The sequence below is a fragment of the Sphaerodactylus townsendi genome, linkage group LG13, assembly GCF_021028975.2.
Source record: "Sphaerodactylus townsendi isolate TG3544 linkage group LG13, MPM_Stown_v2.3, whole genome shotgun sequence".
Classification (NCBI taxonomy): Eukaryota; Metazoa; Chordata; class Lepidosauria; order Squamata; family Sphaerodactylidae; genus Sphaerodactylus; species Sphaerodactylus townsendi.
In genome coordinates, this window is record NC_059437.1 from 44,482,925 (window position 1) to 44,505,131 (window position 22,207).

At 41.9% G+C, this 22,207-nt stretch overlaps 1 protein-coding gene across 1 annotated transcript; it reads left to right on the plus strand.

The window, feature by feature from the left end:
• Nucleotides 1-1,210: 1,210 nt before the first annotated feature.
• On the plus strand, nucleotides 1,211-13,573 carry MAPK1 (mitogen-activated protein kinase 1). Its single transcript, XM_048514245.1, has 6 exons — nucleotides 1,211-1,338; nucleotides 2,898-3,012; nucleotides 4,915-5,046; nucleotides 6,517-6,626; nucleotides 7,248-7,374; nucleotides 9,017-13,573. Exons 1-5 carry the CDS (start codon nucleotides 1,324-1,326, stop codon nucleotides 7,362-7,364), a joined length of 489 nt encoding a protein of 162 aa, XP_048370202.1. The 5' UTR covers nucleotides 1,211-1,323; the 3' UTR covers nucleotides 7,365-7,374; nucleotides 9,017-13,573.
• The last annotated feature ends 8,634 nt before the right edge of the window (nucleotides 13,574-22,207 follow it).

A 22,207-nucleotide genomic window follows, 5' to 3' on the forward strand; every position in this document is an offset into this window, starting at 1 on the left:
TTTATGCACTGTTCTGAATTTTGCTGTCTGTAGCAGAGTCTGGTGGCTCAGGCAAGGCAGTTATTAAAACAGTGCAGATAAAACCCACAAATACACCACCACCACCCCAAAAAGTGCTGTTTATACCCTCTCAGAAGTTCACGCAAACAAGCCTTGCAGCACCTCCTGAAGATTTTCACTATGGTGGCTCCCCAGTGTGGTATCTGTGGGCACCATTTGTGGCACTTGCAAGGCGTTGTTAGGAAATAGGCAGGGCCAGGTAAGACTTTTGCCCAGCAAGGCTTCTGATTGACTATTGAATATTTGATTGGCTGTGCAGATTTTTTAAAAATGCTGCTTTGGCAGCAGGTGCCATTATGGCATAAGGATCTGCTTTGTGCTACTGAAGTGAAGCTGTGACCATCATTGTGCTGACTGGCTCCACCCTCCTGTGGTAGCCATTTTGTTTCTGTGCCCACCATGTCCATGGGCTCAAAAAGTTTGGGGACCCTTGCATAAACCCAGCTACAGTGTGGCAAAAGCATGGAGGAGTATGGCTAGATTGACTGTGTCTACAAATTTGCTTTGCCTAGTCTGTAAAGAGACAAGGTTCTAATTTGTAGTAGCAAGGAATCTGGATTGTCAAAAATGCAAAAGTCCAGAACAGACGGAAAATGAGGCAGCCACAAGAGGCCTGAATGTGTGTGGGGGGGGGGGGGGGATGTGCGCAACGTAGGTAAGAGGAAAGAGCCAGGAGGCTTAAAGTTCTAAAAAGTGGTGGTCATGGAGTGTGTAAGCATGCAGAATTTGTTTTAAAACTACTGAGGAACAAGAAAAGGGACTATAGGGTTTTGAAGAAGTGTGTAATCATGGGGCGTGGTTGATGCTATAGTCCAGAGTTTGGGGTTTTGAATAGTGAGAGAGGGGCAAGCGTTTACTACGGGACATATTTGCATGCAGTGATATCTGGGTTTTAGCAAACTGCTCCCACACACACCAAGTATTTTGTGCATGAATGACTTGACTTGTTTGCTCTTTTAATGAAACATTTTATGAGCTGTGATGTTATTCCCATTTCCTTAATATGAAAGGTGGGACCTACAAGTAAATGAGGAAAGCAATCTGCAAAACAGGCTGTAAATTTGCTTTCTATTTTATAAAGCTTATATTGCATTATGTAAAAATGAGATCATTTTAGTCATATTAATATTTAGAATAATAATGCCTTTTTTCTGTTATTAGATCTGTGATTTTGGATTGGCTCGTGTAGCAGATCCAGATCATGACCACACTGGTTTCTTGACAGAATATGTAGCCACACGTTGGTACAGAGCTCCTGAGATCATGTTGAATTCTAAGGTGAGAGGCCAACTGCGTACAGGGAAAGATTAAATATGTGTTTGAAGCATTTCTATACTGTGTGTTGTGGTAGAATGTTCTTCTGGATCACATACAGATTGATGTTACCAAGCAGTTGAATCTGGGGCTGGAAATCAGGTATCCTGTAGCCACAGGAAGCTAAAACAACTACCACTCAATTGCTGAGGAAGTGGGAAACAAGCCTTTCTTCCTCCCTTGTATGCCATTTGAACAGACTGGTCTGCATTTCCTTTAAATCCTTTAGATGTAGTCTTTCTTACATTCTTGTATCACAAAAGATTCTGTACATAACAGTCATGGATCTTGCTAGTAGTTGTGTCAGTGAGTTCCCTCTGTTCTTGGACCCAAAATACAGTTGAAGACTTTGTCAGACCTTCTGACTTCAGAAGTCTTCATTCTAATTCCAGTTTTCATCATATCCAAATCTGGGGATAATTTTTTTTCTCCCCACAAGTGGAGAGTCTAAACAGAATTCAACTAAAGCTTGGAATCCTAGTTTGTGGGGTACATAGGCATAACTACTGCAGTGTATGTACTCAAGTTCCAGTAAGAACCACTTCACATTACGGGGCAGTGGAATTCACTGCCATGAAGTGGAGTGATGGCCATGGACTTATGGGGATGTTGGACTTATGGGGATGCTGGATAGGGAGGAGACATCTATAATTGGCTGCTAGCCATAATAGTTAGATGGGACCATCATGTTCAGAGGTAGAATGTCTGTGATTGTCAGATTCAGGGGAACAATCTGGAGATAAGGGCGGTTATCTGTTGGCATCTGACTGACCACTGTGAGAAACAGAATGTTCTGGTGACACCATAAACAGTGGGGTTGAATTAGCCAATGTTGTCATTCTCCTGTAGGTGGGGGGCATCTCGGATGGGTTTTCTTTCACTCTATTATTAGGAGTCAGGAACTTGAATTTCATCACTTCCTGTACCGTCCTCCGCCTCTCTCTCTCTCCAGTGTAGTTCCTGACTCTAATAGGAGTGCAAGGACTTTGACAGAGCTCCGTCACTTTTTGGGTGATTTTGGCAGTTCTAACCACCATCCTCCATGCTGTTTTTTCCCTACTGTGTGTTTGTATACCCAGTCAGTCTTTCCCAGTATCTCATTCTCCCCCCCCCCCCTTTCAATCAGTGGCAGTTGATTCCCAGTGTTCCGTCAGTTCGGGCGCCATTTTGGAGTCATTTTTTCCAGCGCTTAGTTCCAGATAACCCCATTTGACTCGGAGATATGCAGCTTCATTTGGGGGAGGGGGACTGTTAAGTAGGTTTTTTTTAAAGAAGAAAATTGCCATGCAGATCTCTGTGCCTGCAAAGACAAGTGCTTCAAAATGTACCAGTTTTTCTTCCTCTTTTAATTATTTACCTGTTTCTGGATTGAGAAAGCAAACTAACGTATAAGACAGGTAGGATCATGGACACTCTGAAACACCGCAGTGGGTCCCCACACACACAAGCAATATTTTATCAGTTTGTATATTTAACTGTGGAGGTTCAATATCAGCAAGGTTTTTTTTCCTTCTTTTCTGTAGGGTTACACCAAATCTATTGATATTTGGTCTGTTGGCTGTATTTTGGCAGAGATGTTGTCAAACAGACCCATCTTTCCAGGAAAACACTACCTTGATCAACTGAACCATATCCTTGGTAATGATTTTATATATAAAGTGTATGATTGCCTTGACCTACAACCTCCCAATTTAATGGTGCCAACTCTTTGTATTTTTATTTTAAAACATATATAAGACTTCTTCTTTGTATATAACATTTTATAAACAAGGTTGCAGACCACTGGAAGCCTCGTGTGTGAACTCCAGTATCTAAAATGGGAAACAAGGAAACAAAAGTTGCTTTATTGTTTGATACAAATGTGTTTTTAGACTTTAGGCTTAAGATGCACTCACACTAGCATATCATTTCTTGAGAAATGACTGCTTTGGAAGGTGGACTTTATGGAGTTATATGTAGCAGAAAGCCCACCCTCCCCAGGCCCCAACTTTCAAGATCTCCAGGAATTCCCCAGCTCCAAGTTGGTAATGCTACCGCAGAGACTTGGATGTCTCATTAACAGCTGCTGTGGAGTTACTTTCTTTCTGTCCACCATTTAGCTGAGCCGCACAGCTAATCTGCATTCTGTGCTGAAAAGAAAATGAAGATCTGGCTAGAATAAGCTTATTTTGCTCAGCAACAGACCTTTGTTTTATTCTGAAGGACATTATTTCTTCTAGAAGGCAAATCTTCAATTTGCAAAACAATAGAAACATGTGCAAAGCCCAATTTAGAGTCCTGATATCTTCCAGAGAGCAGCCCAAATTCAAGCAAAACAAACAGGCTTGTAAGAAGAAAAATTGCCACGTTTTGCACCTCTTCATGACAATCTGCAAATGAAACGGGTCTCTCTCCTGCAAAATCATGCAGCTTTTCTTTTTCTCAGTTCTGTGAAAATCTAGTTTGTTTCATATTAGATTACCAATTAAAATAACAGCACTGAAACTCCCCTGCGTATTGTGCATAACAATGTAGCTAGACTCTTAATAGCCACCTTTATTCCTTGGCTGCACAGCTGCTCTGGTATTGACTAGAAGGTGAGCAGTTTTTCTGCAAAAATGCTCCTTCACCAAGCTCCAGTTTTTAGCTGCAGAGTACCTCATTGAGAACAATGGCTCATGCTGCTTAAAGGCAACTGTTCTTATTAGGATTGGGCTAAAATGGTGGGCAGCCCCATCCAAAGCCATAGGCAGCGGAATGCGGCAATGCAGCACCACCCTGCCACCTCCAAGAAGGTTTTCTGGAGGTGTGGGGAGCAAAAAAACCTCCCCTGCTGCCGGAAAGCTCCATAGGGCTTAGTTGGAGGGCTGGGGTGCTGCGCTCCCAGCCCAAAACCTGGGAGAGAGCCAACAAAGCTGGCTCTGTCCCCGGGAATACCCCACCCCCACCCCCCAATGGCATCCATTTGGGATGCCAGCACAACCCTGACAAGGCTTGTTCTCCCTGCTTTTGCCACAACAGGGCTGAGTGGTGGGGGGCCACCAGCACGTCTGCCTCCTCCACCGGGGCAAGTGCCTTGGGGAGGGTTGACTTGCTGCCGCAAGGCCACAATTCTCCTGCAAGCCCTTTCACCTCCCCCACTCATTGGATGGGGCTCTAAGTTGCACTCATGCTGAAGTGCTGACTGCTTTTTCTTGTCACAGCTATCGCAGAGTAAAAGAAAATATAACACAGTGTTACAAAAGGAGGAGTGAAATCTTCAAAGATAATTCAGCTTGTCTTGTCTTCAGGCAAAAAGTTAGTGATTCAGATTAATTTTCGGTTCTTAGTTTTGCGACATTAGGCAAATAATTTGGGCTGGAAAGGACAATTTCTTTTTCACTCAGGGCAACAGGGGGATTGATAGCTGTTAATGTCAAGTGTGAAATGTGTGAATGGAATTATGTTCTCAAATGGTTGCCAAGTTCCATCTAAACTCAGTTCTGTCTAATGATACTAAATTTGTGCAACTGTTTAACAGTCCTGTTTTGTTTCCATAGTAATTTTTTTCTGCATTTTTAGGAATACTTGGATCTCCTTCTCAAGAAGATTTGAACTGTATAATCAATTTGAAAGCCAGAAATTATTTGCTTTCTTTACCATACAAAAATAAGGTGCCGTGGAACAGGCTGTTTCCAAATGCTGACCCCAAAGGTAACATATAAGATACAATGTGAAGGAATGTTACGGTCAATATGTCTTGAGCATTCATACTTGTCTTCCACGTGCGTCATAGAGTGCAGTTTTATAGATTATAAACAAGCTTAGTCTAATCTCAAATTCAATGACTATTTTTGGTAATCAATCCAAACATTTGGTTGTGGTAGATTTTCCAAACATTTGTTGCATCCAAATCATTGTTACCAGTTCATATTTCTTTAGGCTGAATTCAGAAGGTTTACTATGATTACACAGCATTTACTCAATGGTTAATCATCAAGATACCAAATCCATGTAATACCTTTTTATTAGGACCAATCAAATGGCACATAATATTTGGTTGCCCTGAATCAAAAGGTGGGTAAAGATGGATTTGGTTTCTTGTCTGGATTTGCATGAGCCAAGACACCAGTTTTCAGTTACTGTGGTTGAAGTGTGAATTGTGAGAATTGATTTAAAGCATGTCCAGTATCTAAGTGGGTTGTAGGCTCACAGAACTTGGCAGCCCTGTCATGTATTCCAAAGTCCATTTCACATTTTGGTCACATTTTGGCCAGTTCTCACACGCGCTCATATTGACTGACTTATTTTATTGTGTTATTAATAAAATGCCTCAAGCTGATTATTATCCTTCAGTAATGTACTGTAATTGACTAATTCAGCACTAACTAAGGAGGGCTGAGTTATTAAAACAAATTGGCTGACTGTTTTTTGGCCAGTTTCTTTAAAGTTTTAAATTCATTTGACAAATTTGTAAAGAAAAGGCTTTCAGTGTTATGAGTTGTGGTCAGATACCTCTGTTTTCATTATTGGCATAGACTAAGGAACAGGCAGCATGAACTCACGTATGAAATGAAAACTGAGATTCAGTGTCCAACAGAGATGGGAAGCAGTGATGTATCCAGAATCTATCTTATCACCCTAATCACCATATAACGCTATTTTCTTGCATATTCATGCCACGTTTCACATGCTGTGCATGCGCAACACTCCTGTTCAGTTTACCTTCACAGTATGATGGGGCTGAGTCTTGGCCTTCTTCTCCACTGTATGTCATTGTGTTTATACATTTGGTGCAAGGGCTGTAGGAGGAGGAGGAAGATCTTTCCTCTACCCACAAATACTTACAGGTAAAACGCATGGGTTGGAGCAATGACAAGCTGAATGTGCCAAATCCAGTCTCCTACATAACACTCAGAAGTGATGCCCAGTTATCCCTGGGGGGGGGGGGGGGGGGGGGTGTGTGTGTGTTTTTTTTTACTTCTCACACACTGTGTTCCTGCCAGGGCAGCATTCTGCCTCCCGTCATTCACACAAAGCTGAGTATGTTGAAACTGAGATACCTTCTGTCATGCACAGGAATAACTTGTTTCAGAAAACACTATGTGTAACATGATGTCGAGAGAATAGCACTACTAAGATGACTGCCACACAAGACTGATTTTAAAATTATCTCCTCTCCAGCACTTGATTTGTTGGATAAAATGTTGACTTTCAACCCTCATAAGAGAATTGAAGTAGAAGAAGCGTTGGCCCATCCATATCTAGAGCAGTATTATGATCCAAGTGATGAGGTAAGGGGTCCTTTGCTCATCAGAGGTTGCTGCATTTTATCTAAACTCTTTTGGGTGGACTGAAGTACAAATATAGCTACTTCCACAGTTCAGACTATATTGGAATATTTATTGCTTTTTTACTTTATACACTGTCTTTCTCCCCAGTGGGTTTCCAGAGGTGCTTATAGAATTCTCCTGTCATCCATTTTATCTTCACATAAATAACTCTGTGAGATGGGTTAGCCCGGGTATGACTGGGCTGGGGTTAAACAGCAAACTTCTGTGGCAGAGTGTGGATACAAGCCTGGGTACAACATTCTACTCCTACACTCGCTCCAGAATAGAATATTGCATGAAAAGTACAACTTCAAAAATGTTGGAAGTAGTAGCAGTAAACATCTGTTTAAGAACTGAATGAAACTTTTGACCTTGATCTGCTTCAGTATTTGGCTTGTTTCTCCAGTATTCAGAGTATTCATCTATGGTGTACTCTTTAAATATTGACTAAAATGATGTAAAATGCAAAATCTTTATGTTATGGAAGTATTGTAACTGTTTAACTGCATTTAAACTGAACCACTCTGTCTAAATGCCTGGCAGCAATTTCATGTGTTAAAACGGACTTATTTATTTTTAAAGCCTGTAGCTGAAGCTCCCTTCAAGTTTGACATGGAGTTGGATGATTTGCCGAAGGAAAAACTGAAAGAACTAATTTTTGAGGAAACTGCCCGATTCCAGCCAGGATACAGATCTTAAATTACAGATGGTACATAAAATCACACAATCTAACCTACAAACACAGAATGTATGATGACACTTCTTATCAAGTCAATATGCTAATAAGTGTTGAAATATTATACTTTATGTTTAAGTACTGTAGCTTTAAAATCAGCTCAAGCATTTTGCTTGTTGGAACAGCCTTGCAAAATCACTGAGCACCTCATGAGTATTCAAAAGATATTCAGAAAGTGCTTTAATAGCAACTTGTGTAAATTGTTTAAGGTAAATAAATACTTTCCTCTCTTTAATGAAATATGAAATCATTCAGGTATCTGATAACTGGTATAGTGTTCCTGAAACACCTCTTAAAATATTTTCCCTTAGCTTCTGTGTCAGGGCAGAAACCTCACTGTGCTGTCTTATACTGAAATAGCTCAAACGTCTGTAGCCAAGCGTATACTAAAGGTGTTACAAGAAATGCTCGAAAACAGTATTTGTTTTTTGCTGAAGCTCAAACTATGGCAGATCAGAATTTAGAACATTAGAAATGGCTCTTAATACATGTTTTAATCAGAGTTTTGTGGGTTAGAATCACACCTATAGTGGCACCATTTTCTATTTCAAGTATAGACTTTTGCACAAAGTCCCAATGGTGCAGTCCTCCATTCAATAAGGGCTTAATACTTGGCTACGATGCACGGACTGTGAGGTTTGCAATTGTGTATTAGGGCAGTCCTGTCAATGCTTGGTATGTTTGGCTATGAACTGCAACCCCAAGATACTACACCAGAAAACTGGAATTCTCAGAGACATTTAAGTAAAATAACTGTAGTCCTTGTTCTGCTTAATTATTGGCAGTCATCAAGAGGAACAAAAAACTATTCTGGACATTCCCAGATCATTTGACACTCTAATCCCTAAATCTCTGTCCCTTGCTTTTGGACTCTTGACTCTTTCAGACTTTTTTCACCTGTCATAAAGTCTATAGAAGTCTTTTCAAGTAATGGAAATGTTTCATTAAATAATGAAAGTTCATATTTACCAGATGTTGAGTTCTGTACCCAGCATTTAATTCTGCAGCTGAATAAAGTTGAGAATAAAAACTGTTCCCACTTTAGTAAATAATCTGATAAAAAAGAAATCCCTCAGTAGAGATATTTATTCATAACTAGAATTTAATTTGCATTTAAAAGATGTCTGACCAGTGTTGAGCTAGGAAAGGAACATATGTAGGGATGTGGAGAAGACAGTGATTAATCCTGTTTGATCTTCAATCCGAGCCATTTCTTGCTTGGATTTTCAGAATCCAAGCTGTGGTTCATCGTCTTTAAAAGTCATGTGCATTCCAGGTAGAGCATAAGTTAAATAATCATCTACTATAATTGTATGTCTTCATGGGATACTAAATCCAATGTTGTTGTAGAAGTATTACCAGGGGAGGGGGGGGGGGGGCAAGATTTGAAAACATTTTCTAAGACTTTGGCGGTGGTGCTGCAGCTGCTGCTGCTATTGAAATGCTGAAATATGATTATTGTGCCCCAAGTTTGATCTTGGGTATATAATTTAAACTAAAATTCTGAACAGTTGGCTCTGTATCCAAGTAAGCATGCAGGTGAGGCTGTTGATCAGTGAATGTGTGTTGGTTTCGTGATTAAAACATGTTTGCTCTCTTCTCCCTTTTCTTGCAGGAGAAAGGCATCAAAGGGCTGGGCATACATCACAAATGTTCTCTTCCTGGTTCTCTGGCCATGTCAGGTGGCCTCTCTCAGCTTATCCACTAACTACTTCAAGCCATTCAGGAGGGCAGTTTCTGGTAGTCCTGGCTTCTATGCTTTCAACGGATTCTTTATTTATGCCGGAGAAATTGACACTCCTATGTGTAACGTCCTTCATTGGCATTTTACAGTACTGTCCTTTCACGTACATCTACAACTGATGCATATGAACTGCTCCCTTTCTGATTTGAAAGATGCAGTGTTTCGTTTCTGATTTTAACCAAGATGATCAGTAACAAATGTTGGCGCCGTGAACCATTTTCTCTCCTAGGTTTTATTAGCGGCATTTTTAGGAAAAAGCTATGATTTAAGGCACTTTAAATCAGTGGAGTCCCTATTCTTTTGCACTTGTGTTAGCAGTAGTGGTTTACTTTAACAATACAGACAAGCAGAATAACACCATAGTCTACATTAATGTTTATTTGCTTGTTCTGGGTTTTTTGTTTTGTATTTTACCTATCAATTAATGCAGGACATTTTACTTTAAAGGCATTTACAAAACTTGCTTTGTTAACAAAGCTATGGGGAAAAAATCTCCCCTTCAGAGATTCTAGGTACTTATGCACTGTTAAAGGAATGGTACTTCCAGAGTTCCTGCTGTCATATTTACGCGATGCGTGTTGAGAGAATGATTTTGGACAAAGCTTGCAATTTCCTTTTTTGGAAGACATCCATGTGATGTGTATCGGTAGCTAGATTCTCACGTGACTTATTGTAAACTCAGTCTACTCTCGGGTACCAATGAAATACTTCAGGAGTTCCTGTTAAGTATAACTTTTGAATTTTATGTGGAGGTCTTTGTTAAAGGAACACTGCATCTTTAAATTAGAAAGTTAGGGTTTACCGTTTCTTTCCCAGCATGTCAACATCTCATGTTTATTTCTCATAACTTGCCCTTGTCATGGACTCAGTGAATTTGATAGTACGTCACACGAACTGTTGTCGGATACTTATTCCAGCATTGTACCTAATGCTGTGTTGGGCCCACCGAACAAAGCTATCGCTAAATCATGTTTCATCTATACCTTTTTAAAAAATGATAGCTCTTCAAGTATTTGTTTCTGGAATTGTATACTGTGGAGTTGACTAGATGTTATGTTTCAGTGCAGTGCCTCCTTTCCCCACTGCTCTGTGGTGAGAAATTTGCCTTGTTTGAGATAATTACTGTGCCCTCGCATGACTGTTAAAAGCTTCCTGTGCAAAGATGACTGTCTAAGTGCCACATGCCTACAATTGAAAAAAAAAGTTACCTCCAAGTTGTGTTAAATGAAATTGGGGGGGGGGGGGGATTAGTTTTGCTCTAGCTATTCATTTCTCTGCTCTGTTTTATCTTGGCAGTGGTGAAGAACGGATTGTACAAAGACTGCTTACTAATATAAAAACACACTTGTGATTAATAAATAATCCTGTATCTTTATGTTAAGCTTTCAAATAGCTTGATTTGCTCTTTGATAAAGTGTTTAGATGGAATTATGGCTTGTTTGGCTACTGTAGTATTTAAGAACTCTTGCTGATGTGTAGCACTCATTCTGTTTTTCATACATTTTAGAAACCTTGATTCTTGGGATGTTTACTCAGAATAAAGTCCCACTCAGATCAATAGGACTCACTTGCATGGAACTGTATATAGGACTGTAGTTACCAATTTGGCTGAAGTTAGTCAAGTTCCATAGAAAGCAATAGGGCATAAGTTAATCATGACAAACTTGGTTTTCTTGGTTTCAGTGAGATTTAGTCAGGTGAAACTTCAGTTAGATTGGGACTCTGGTGCACAAGAATGCTTACAAGACTCAAAAATTTAAGTTTTCCTTAATGTATATTTGAAATATCAGCCAGCTGAAGCTAATGCTAATAATGTGTTTGTCTTCAAAGGGCTTTTTCTATGAATTTCTGTGGTCCATAATCCTACTATGTAAAGCACACATTCAGAGCACTGTAGGGACAATCCTGGGCAGATGTCAACTCCTCTGTGATCCCGCACTTGGCTGCTTGTACTGGGTGTGGAAACTTTGCCTTTCTGCACATTGTCCGTTACCAAAACATTGCCCCTTGCTGAGTTGAAAGCCCCAGCTGTCCACCTGCATGATGGTTACAAATTTAATCTGGTGAGTTTTGAAAGACAACTGTTAATGAAAACTCTGGTGGTGGTAGAACTGTGATCTTATGATGGAATGGCTTTGGCAGATTTTTTTTTTTGTGTGTGTGTCCCTGTGTTGGTTTTGAGTTTTTAACTTTTTGTATTATAAATTACCTTATTGACTTTACATCCCTACACAAGAAGACATGGACATGATGGTCTCATATCTGGTGCTTTGAGGCATTCTTTCTGTCTGTTGCAGCAGGTTGGCTTGAAACCACTAACTGCAGTCATTCAGTGCCGCTGTGCTTGAGCCGCTGCCTGATCTTGAGTGGGATTTTTGGCAGAATGGGAAGCCTTTTAAAAGAAAGAGCTTATAACAGTGTGCTTTTTAATAAACACTTTTAATACCGATTCTGTTTCTACTTACCATTTCTAAAACTTCTTACGAAAACAACTACTGTGAGGTCATGTAAGAAAAGTGGTGTAGAAGTGTTCAGAGATCTTGGGTTTGTGGACTGCATCTGCTGTGGTTGATGTGAGCTGAATGGAGAAGTGCATATTGCCTGGTCCACTGTGGGGAATCCTTGAATTCGTAGTCAGTTTGGAGACTATGCATATTGAACAGGCAATATACTAAACTAGTAGTAAAGTAGGGGAAGAAAGACAGCGGGCCTAGATAGGGCAGGGGGGTGAGGGCAGGTAGGGGCTGGGAGGGCTTGCTTGTGGTGGTGGGGAGGGCAAGGGGACTTTTGGAGCTCCAGGGCAGGGATGGAATATTCAACAACAAACCCTCCACTAATAAGGGAGCAGGACGTGAAGACTATAGTTACCAATTTGTAGTTACCATTAGTAGAGGGTTTGTTGTGGAACATTCCATCCCTTAGTGCTTTATATATTGGTAAGAGTCATTTTGTCAACTTGTGGATATTCTCCATTCCACTTCTGCTAACTATGACACATTCTGGCTGTCAAACATTCCAGCCATAAGTTAATAGTACCTTACAGGTCATTTGGGCGTGATGTAACGATATCGTGTGTCCTGGCTGTGATTGAACTTCGCTTTAAGGCCTAAACTCTTCTAAAGCCATATTTTATGTGCCATTCATGGGGAGCCTTGTAATGTATGCTTTGTTTTCAAGAAACAGTTAATGGAAGACAACCTGTTTCCACTGTAAAATTTTAAAATATGAAGTTGCCTTATACCGAGTCGGACCATTGGTCCACCTAGCCCAGTACTGTTGATCTTGATTGGCAGTTGCTTTCCAAAGTCTGGGGCAGAAGTTGCTGCCAGCTCTGCTAAGATGCATTTTTGACTGGACATGCCAGGGTAGAACTTGGGTCCTCCTGGCATGCCAGCTTTAAGCTCCGCTGCTGAGCTGTCGCCCTACCCATTCTATGATCTATTCATAACTTGCCTGAAAGATGTTACCTGACAGAATGTAGTGGGGATTTGATAACTTTTGTGAATAAACTGGTTTCTGTACATTTTTACAGCCCCATTGCTTTAACGTAACAGTTTTAAAATGGCTCAGATATAGCATTCATAGTATATGATTTTATTCCCTTGCATAGTACTTCTATATTTATAAAGCAATGTTTTGAAGCAATTCCAAGTTTAAGGGAAAGTATTTTTGTAAGTGTAGTGGTTCAAGTCCAAGAATTTCTTTAACATAAGTTCAAAATACTTTAATGCTTTAAAAAAAAACACTGAAATACATCTCTAAAGAAATGAAAAGTGCACATTAGTAGAGCATTCTAGTCATCTGTATTGTAGCATGTGCTGTGACTGGAACCGAAATGGAATATTGGATATGGCGACAGAGCTGATTTTGTGAGCTCAGAACAAACTTCTCCATGGTTGCAGCAGGTTTACTTGGCTATTGTTGCCTTTTCTTGTGGTGTTTCAGTGTCGAGTGAGCACTCCTGAGGAAATACTTTGCTTTGTATTTGCTTTGTACTGTCGGTGCCTTAGTCATGTACTCCAGACATCCCACATAGCTAATTTTTAGTTCATGTTTAAGTTAAAAACTAAACTAAACTTAAAACTAAAGCAGAGTTTTATAAAAAGTTTTCTGTATGTTACATTATAACTAAACATTTATATTGTGTGACAGATTTGTGATTTGGTTAATATAATATGTATAGAATTATTGTAAGTAGAAAAAGTTTATATTTTGTCTTAATTATGTTGATGTAAACGTATAATTTTTTTAAAAGAACATCAGTTAATTAAATTGTCTTGTTAGTATATGCCACCAAATTCTTGTAAAAACAAATGTGACAAAATCATTAAATTGTGATCTTGTGTTACCAAAATAGCATAGTACTGTACATATGTAGAATGCTCAGAGACTGTCTTGGAGCAAAATAAACCCCTGTTAACTGTTGTATATTCGGGTACATATCAGACTTTTATAGCACATCATGAAATCCAGTCTTTTAATTGATTTCAAGTTGATGTGGGTAAATAATAAAGCTATAATTTTCTTCTGCTTATGAATTATGAAAGCTCACTGGCTGTAATGTCTAAACTGAGCCAGTTATGTCAGCATGTACACTAGTGTTACCTTGGATCAGCTTCAGAAGTGACTTTGATTAGTGCATTTCATGGTTTCCACAACACTCGTGATAATAAAACTGTTAAATGGAACTAAAGGATGCAGAAGTTTTGACTGCATTCTTGTTCTTTTTACCAATTAAGGCCTTCCTCGTGCAAGTGAAGTAGGTGTTAGTCCTCGGGTATTGAACATTTTGCAGCATGCTCAGAAGAGAGCACTAAAAGACTGGCATCTTCCCAACTGGGATAAATTAAGAGGCCAAAATGGCCCTGAAAGAGACTCCTCCTGCCTCCACAACAGACCTGGGCGGGAAGAAGGAAGAGAATCTTCCCTGGCCCCACTGGGGTGGGGGGTGGAAAGGAACTGTAACTTGCACCTGTCCACTAAATGCAGATGGAGGCCACTGGCTCCTGTGAGGGGAGCGTCAGCAGCTTGCAGAAGTAGCTCCCACCCACCGACCCCTTGTACAAGGCAAGGACTTGGAATAGTAATCCCTGCCCCAGAGTCAGGGTAGGTGCTCTTAGTGCATTTTAACATCTCTGACAAGGAAGTGATGCACATCACGAATGTAAAGGTTCAGCACATATATGCAGAAAGACTTTTAAAAACCAGGTCATGGCATAGGAAAAAGATCTGAAGTATGTCTCAGGCCGTTTCCACACGGCCTGTTTATGGCACCCTGGGAACGGTAAAAACGCCGTTCCCAGGGAGCCATTCGCACAGGCGGCGCCGACCTGGCGTCGCTCCCCCTCCCGGCGTCAAGCCGCCCTGAAAAACAACCCTTTAAAGGGTTGTTTTTCCCTCAACAGCGTGTTCCTGGCGGCGCGGTGCAAACAGCACCGCCGGGAACAACTGTTTCACCCCGATCCGACTCACCTTGTCCCGTCACCGGCCTGCTGGCCGTCGAAGCCCCGCCCACGCTGTCCTCCGACCCGGAGGGCAGCGTGGGGGGGCTTCGACGGCCAGCAGGCCGACGATGGGGACAAGGTGAGTCGGACGGGGAGGGGGGAAGAGGCAGCTCCATGTGGAGCCGCCTGCCGTCTGCCGGCCTCTCCAGAGGCCGTCCGCATGCTTGCATGCGAACGGCCTCCGCCTCCACGCCGGCAGAATTCTTGCCGGCGTGGAGGCGCCTGGGGGGCCGTGCAGAAACGGCCTCAGTGAGTTGCAGGTTGAATTTTACTTTTATAGCTGTTATACCATAAAAAGCAAATGGGTTATTGCTTGATTACAGCAGACTAGTAGCAAGTTGTGTCCTAAGCAAGCAAGCTTCCCCCCCCTTTTTTTTTTCAATAGACATTCACGTTCCCCTCTGTTCACCCTACATAGACTTCAGGAAGCACTGCTGTGGCTAATGTCTGACTTTAGATCCCTAGTACCAATCTTATCCGTATTCTGTTAGAAAACATTAATTAGTATTTTACCCAAGGTATGATGTGGCCCAAAAAATCACAGTGGAACAGGGTCATTTCCATCTTGTCCTAATCAGATTGGGTATACGGGATTATTTTGTAGAGTCTGAAAATATTAGGTAATACTGGATAGGTGTAGCCTGTCTTGCTAGATGTAGAGGCGATACTTGCAAATGCAGGTATATATGTCAGGACAGAGACTATTTAATATACCACATAAACTCAGGGTACCCTTCATATTGGTTGTAGCATCTGACAGAAAGTATCTTGTATAAAAAATAGCAGTAAGGTTCTTGGGGCAACATGAACAGCTGAGACTGAACTACAGCCTCTATCAGCCAATCTAGAGGGGTTGAAGTTCATCTTTAAATAAAGATCTGGCTACCCACTGTAAGAAGCCAAATGATGGAACACATGGGAGTATTTGTGTAACTCAGTATGGCTGTTGTTAACATTATTTTGATGAGAGACCACAGAAAGGAAAGATTTGCCACGAAGCAGGCAGTTCACAGAGCTCTTTCAGCCCCTTCTTTCTCTCCCCCCTCCTTCCAATAATGTCCATGGTTTCATTACAGATCTGAGGATGTTCAGTATAGAGACATCTGCTTCCACGGTTACAGCTACATCCTCAGGAGATTAGTCAACTGTTACAGATTTTAAAAGGGATGCTCGCAGATGCTGGTATTGAAAGCCGTAGCAAAATATGTGCCGCTTGAAGCAAGCAGTGGAAATAATAATCACTGTGGTGTTCTATTTTTAAACTGCTTATATTGCTCCGTCAGTTGCTTGTCACCAGCCTGGGAACAGTATAGTTTACAATAACTCTTACAGCTGTGAGAGCATTCTGTGTGCTAATGGGTTTGCTTTTAGAAGGCTGCTGCTACCGCCCTGTTAATTGGACTTTAAAGCAGCCAGCCATATTTATTAATACACTGTGCGCAATAACTCTGGACTGGGTGATTTGGTTACAGCTCGAGAGCCGTAGACTCTTCCCAAGCAGCTCAGATGGGAAGACCTGCTCATTCTACCTTGCCACAGTACAGCCGAGACAGCTGCCGTGGACCTGGAGACTGGAGGGGAGAAGGAGTGCCATCCAGTCATAGCCAACTCCCAGTGTCCCTTCATGGGGTTTTCATCCAAATGCTAACTATGGCTGGCCCTGCTTAGTATCCAAGAACTGATGAGATCAGCCTAGCCTGGGCTATTATAGCTGAACTGGGTTATGCAAGACCTCCTGGAGGAGAAACTTGAGAGACTTATGGGGGCAGGTTCAGGGAAGAGAGGAGGGTTAGAAATTGACTGGATCCCCCCCCCCCCCACACACACATGATCACCTGCTGCTTTGTTTCCTTGTGGCTTGTGCAGGCTTCTGCTTATTGGGGCAGCAGGGTAATGTGCAATGTGAGCCCACCAAATGCAGCAGCAGCAACTGCCAGGGTCTTTCTGATTTATAGATGCTACCAATCTTGGGGGAAGATACCGTCTGGACAGTGAAATCCCTTACAACTATGAAACTTCTATGGAAATGTCAGAGCTCCCTGTACAGATTCTGCTGCTGTGGTCCTCAAATGACATGGCTTGTGAGTAAATCACTTCCATGAATGAAAAATGACACAATGCAAAGTGGTGTTTGGCCATGAGATTGAAAGAAACAGGAGTTGCCATTGGAAAGAGAGTAAGCTGCAGGGGAACCGTCTCTAGCCCCGTGCTTGCTTTTGATTGTGGCTCTTTAGGCTCAGGGATGCTGGCTGCCCCTGTAATAGAGGAACAGTCTTGCCTCTGTAAGGAAAGAGGTCCTGATTGCTAAAGAAACCGCAGGAATAGCTGAAGCTGTGACTTACCTAAATTGGCACGGCGTGTGCTTTCTTTTCCTGTACTTTCAGAAATGGGCTCCAGTTGTGCTAAATCCCACTTCAATAGAGGCAGAGCTATAATTACAGCATATAATTAAATTAGACAGCGTGTTCTGCACTATGGGGAAATGTTTCAGAGAAGTAAGTACTGTTTGGGAAAGATCTCACATTTAAATGCCTCTGTTTGCTTCAGTTGTCTGAAGACAACATGGTACTAATAATATGTGACCCAACTTAACACTGGACTATACCCGGGAGGTAGGTGATCTGTATTTTTATTCTCCAGAACGTTCTGCCTGGCTTTTGGGTGATTGCTACTGCAAGGATTAAGAACAGGGCATTAAATTAAGGGGAGGTAGACTTTAGGTGGACATTTCTTGTCACCAGAGAGCTATGATGGGAGTCTGTTGAAACTCCCAGCATGCCTAAAAAAGCACCGTTAGCCCCCCAGTAGCTTTCTGCATGGTCACATGCTTGCTCTAACGGTCAAGGGGTTTGCTGCAGGAGTGTGAGGGCTGGAAACGAATTTCAAACTAGTTCGGGCATGCTGCACTATATTCCTTTCTTCTTCCCACCTTCCTCCCAAGTTCAAGGAGAAAGACAGTAGTCAGAGATTCTACAAAGGTGGAAATAAAATTTTCTTTCACGTATGTGTATCCTACATGAAAGAAAATAATACTATTGGTCCTATATAGCTATTTAAGGGAGGACATTATTTCAGCCCAATGTTCGAGAGTTCTATTGCCCCTTTTCCCCATCACTATCACCAAAGTGTACATCTGGTAAAGATCTGGGTGTTTTTTAACACATGTGCATGCAACTAACAAATTCAGCAGCACACTGTATTTGTTAGTTGCGTGCACATGTTTTATTAGCTTTAAAAGGGGCTTGGACAGATTTATGGAGAAGTCGATCTATGGCTACCCATCTTGATCTCTGTGATCTGAGATTGCAAATGCCTTAGCAGACCACATGCTCAGGAGGAGCAGCAGCAGAAGGCCATTGCTTTCACATCCTGCATGTGAGCTCCCAAAGGCATCCGGTGGGCCACTGCAAGTAGCAGAGTGCTGGACTAGATGGACTCTGGTCTGATCCAGCAGGCTCTTTCTTACGTTCTTAAGCGCCCAGATCTTTACCAGATTCCTTAGGTTAGGAAGTGAAGTTGGAGAGGTCTGAAATGCATGTCACTATTCATGCTATCAAAGGCCAAGGTGAAGAACAAACCAGGGACACATGGAGTCCGCTGCTCTTAGAAACTGCTTGCAGGGTGAAACTGCTTGCAGGGTGAAACTGTGTTTTGGCAACGGCAAAACAAGAAGCCACTCTTCTGTCCAGACATATGAATCTCATTATGGAAATTCTGATTTGGCTGTACTTTTTTCCTTGCACTGTTAACTAAGGTTTGATGGCTCTTAGCACGAGGCTGTTTGCGACTGCTGCTCAGGCAGCGGTAATGTTCTGTCTCCCAGCAAACAATAGTGCCATTGCCGCAGCGGGTAATTTCGTAGAACAATTTGTTGCAGGATGGCAAAATGCACAGATACTTCAGCCGAGCTGTTGATACAGCAATTATATCATTTCATTATTTTAAACAACTCCAGCTTTCGAGGGGGTGGGGGAGAGAAGAAAAGAATGTGTTTCATTTACGGCAAGAGAAACTGATTTGGAAATCTGTTGCTGTGGTAGCGCATTGTTCTTGCAGTCTGGCAGCTGTGAAAAGAGATTGTCAATTTTCTGACACAACAGCGAGGTTTTTGAAAGGAAGGGTGGTGGTGGAAGAGACCTGTTGAAGTCATGCAGAAAAAGAAAAAGCACCCTGCTTTCATTTAATTTGTACCTCTGTTTCTTTCCCCATTCAGAGCTGCTTTTGTTCTGCTATGTACATTCCTAGCCAGCAGAACAGTAATCCAGAAAGTATTGGATAGAAGGGCCATTAAAACAGATATCAAAAGGGCAGTGTGGGGAACAAGGTTTTGGCTGTTTACTAACTTTCCTTCCTGCTATTATCACCCTGTTTCATATTACTGGAGTAGCAGTGAAGCTTTAGATACTTCTATTCACACATGAACTGTATCACTATAACAAAGGGGTTCCACATGTTCTACAAAGCTGGACTATTAGTTCATAAGGGCAAGCATTATTTTATGTATGTACTGATTTATTTATTACATTTATTGGCACCCGTTCCCTTTACGGGCTCAGGGCAGCATCCAACAATATATAAATACAGTGACAATATAAATACCATAAAACGAGTTAAAATCCATATTGCTATCAATAAATTGTCTTAAAACCCTATGGTGACTAGCACTTGGCATTAAAATCCCTGTTCTGGAAGCTGCAAAAAAAACAGGAGGGGGAGAGATGGAAACAAAGAGGAGGAAAGGGAGGCCGTTTGATGTTACACCCTCATGGCCTCAACCGTAAACCTGTTAGTCTGCTGTAGCAAAACTAAAACAAGATTTTATTGGCACTCTACAGACTGACCAGGTTTTATTCCAGCACAAGTCTCTGTGGGATGGAGACCACTTTTCCACAGCTGTGTCATGATCTGAAGATGCAGGCTCTAGTTCACTAAAGCTTACACTGGAATAAAATCCTGTCTTCTAGATGTCACCAGACCACAATTCACACATAACTCAACATACGTACAGGTCTACGAAAGCCTGAAAGTGAGATTCTCTCTCCCTTGAAACCCACCTGGCGTGCTTCAAACCTTTATCCAAACCTACAAGAGCAGCAATTGGGGCTGCTTTGGGCTCGAGGTTGCCACCATTACTGAATCACAGAGCAATAAAAACGCTACTAAGCCTATATGTGAAATCAGGGAAGTGGCGTCTCTTATCATCTGCAGTTGTAACCTGCTGTCTGTGGGCAAAGACGGAAACCTCACAGGAAATAGTTGTTGGATTTGAGGCTGCATTCCAAAAGTGTATTGGTTCAATATGATGGAGATAAAAACTAATAACGCTCTTGCTCACAGAAGTACTGCCAATGGAGTTTTCTGCCTCTAAAGAGTTGTTTCTGGTTTGTTTGGTTTTTTTGTAATACAAAAGGTAAGATCATCTTCATAAAGAACAATAGAAATGAGCTATGACCTTTCTTAGTGGGACGCCTTCCAGATTTTTACTAACTCCACTAAGGTGACTCAACTAGATGTTACAGACTGTTCAAAAAATTAGGAGCACTATATTACGCTGGTCCTTGAGCGGATGGCTAAAGCTACACAATGGGCTACTACGATACCACAAGGGTCTCCATTCACTCAGGGAGCACCTCAGATTTAAGCCCCCAAAGAGTGGAAAGAAGAGGGGGACAAAGATGGAGAGTTCCTCACTTTTCCCTGCTCACCTGCCTTCTTCTTGCCCCATGCACCCATCCTCCTCCTTCCCAGGGTACTTTAGGCATATGCCCATCATTTGCTGGCTACTATTCTAAACTATGCAGGAAACCCCCATCAGCATCTCCCAAGGACAGAAGTTACCTGTGCCTCATCAACTGAGGTAAGGAGGTGGTCGCTCTTGTGGCTGCTATGTTTTGAGCATACAAAGGAACTTTGTATTTATCCCCAAAAGGAAAGAGAGCAGATTGGATTTAAAGGCACTAAGTTGGAGACCCGCCTCAATCTCCTAGGGTTGATTTGGGGGCTACAGTGGATTGAGTGTTGGAAGGTGGCTGACAAACCACCCTAAGACAGTACCTGCCCCCTCCCACTGGAGATACTCCCAGATGCACAAGAGTAACACAGACATGCAACTCCAGGCCTACAATTTAGGATGTTTTGATGAAGGGAATTTTTTTTTCTGCAAAGAGGTGATGTTATTGGTTATCGCTTCTCGGCCTTTTGGCTAAGATCAAGTGTAGTATTGGTGCAGAGGTTAGAGCGTTGGACTAGGATCTGAGAAACCCAAGTTCAAATCCTCCCCCTGTCACGAAAGCCTACTGGGTAGCCTTAGGCCAGTCACTGTTTCAGCCTAACCTACCTCACAGGGTAATTGTTGTGAGGATAAAGTGGAGGAACAGAGGATTATGTAAGCTTTGGGAAAAGTAGGCAATAAACAAGGGTGTCACCTTGAGCTCCTGTATGTGGTCACCTGAAGGGGCTGATAAATATATATTTCTCAGAGTCAACAGCTGCAGTAAAGCATTGTGTGAGATAACCACTGCATATATGTGATAGGACAAAACAGATCCTTGTGCCATCAGGCCTATGTTGCTGCAAAAAGTAATATATTAAGTCACTCAGTAGATGCAGAACAGACAGAGCTAGCTGTGAAGGAGCAGTTTAGAAAATTGACACCTAATAGGAGGGGGCAAATTAGTTAGAAAATAAACTTTAATATTCTTTACCCTCTGAAAAAAGACAAAATTGTTTTAATCCACAATGTATGGATTGTGTGGCTAGAGGATGTGGTGATAGCCACTGGCTTAGATGACTTTAAGGATTTGATGGCCACATTAAGAAGTGGCCTCAGTTGGACCGTTTGTTCACCGTCCAGCAAAGCATTGCCTCTGCTCTGATTCGCAGCAGCTTGGCAGAGTCTTGGGTGGGGGAAAGCCTTCTCCAAAACCTGCTGCCTGAGTTAACTGAATGGAGATGACAGGGATTGAACCTCGGACCTTCGAATTGCAGAACAGGCACGCTCCCAGGGACGGTTCTATCCATGACTATTTAAAAGAGAGCCTCCATGTTCAGAGGCAGTATAGACTTCTGTGCACCAGTTGCTGAAGAAAAATAACAAGGGATGGCTATTTCTATTGTGTCCTGCTTGTCAACAGGGATGTCTGGCCAGCCCAGTAGGACTGTCAGATTAGACTTCTGGTTTGATTCAATAAGGTAATTATGGGTCATGTTAATATCTCATATCTGAATGCTACATAATAATTAGATAATAAATAAAAGCACCAAGCAGGTGGGTCTGTTCAGTGTCTGGAAATTATCCTGACTTGCACTGAATTGGAGTAAATAGTCATTTGCCTTTCCTCCAGGATTCATCATCCCATTTTTTAAAAACAGATTATGTAAAATGACTGCTTGACTATTTTGGGGTGCTGTGTGGTTTCCGGGCTGTATGGCTGTGTTCTAGCAGCATTCATAGCACGGCCATACAGCCCGGAAACCACGCAGCACCCCAGTGATTCTGGCCATGAAAGCCTTCGACAATACATTGACTCTGTTTTATTTATTTATACCTCACTGGGTA

Bases quoted from the DNA above. Each gene is read 5' to 3' on its own strand.
- MAPK1 (XM_048514245.1), top strand. The intron at 5,047-6,516 runs GTAACATATAAG...TCTCCTCTCCAG, and splicing joins TCCAAATGCTGACCCCAAAG to CACTTGATTTGTTGGATAAA. The intron at 6,627-7,247 runs GTAAGGGGTCCT...TTATTTTTAAAG, and splicing joins ATTATGATCCAAGTGATGAG to CCTGTAGCTGAAGCTCCCTT.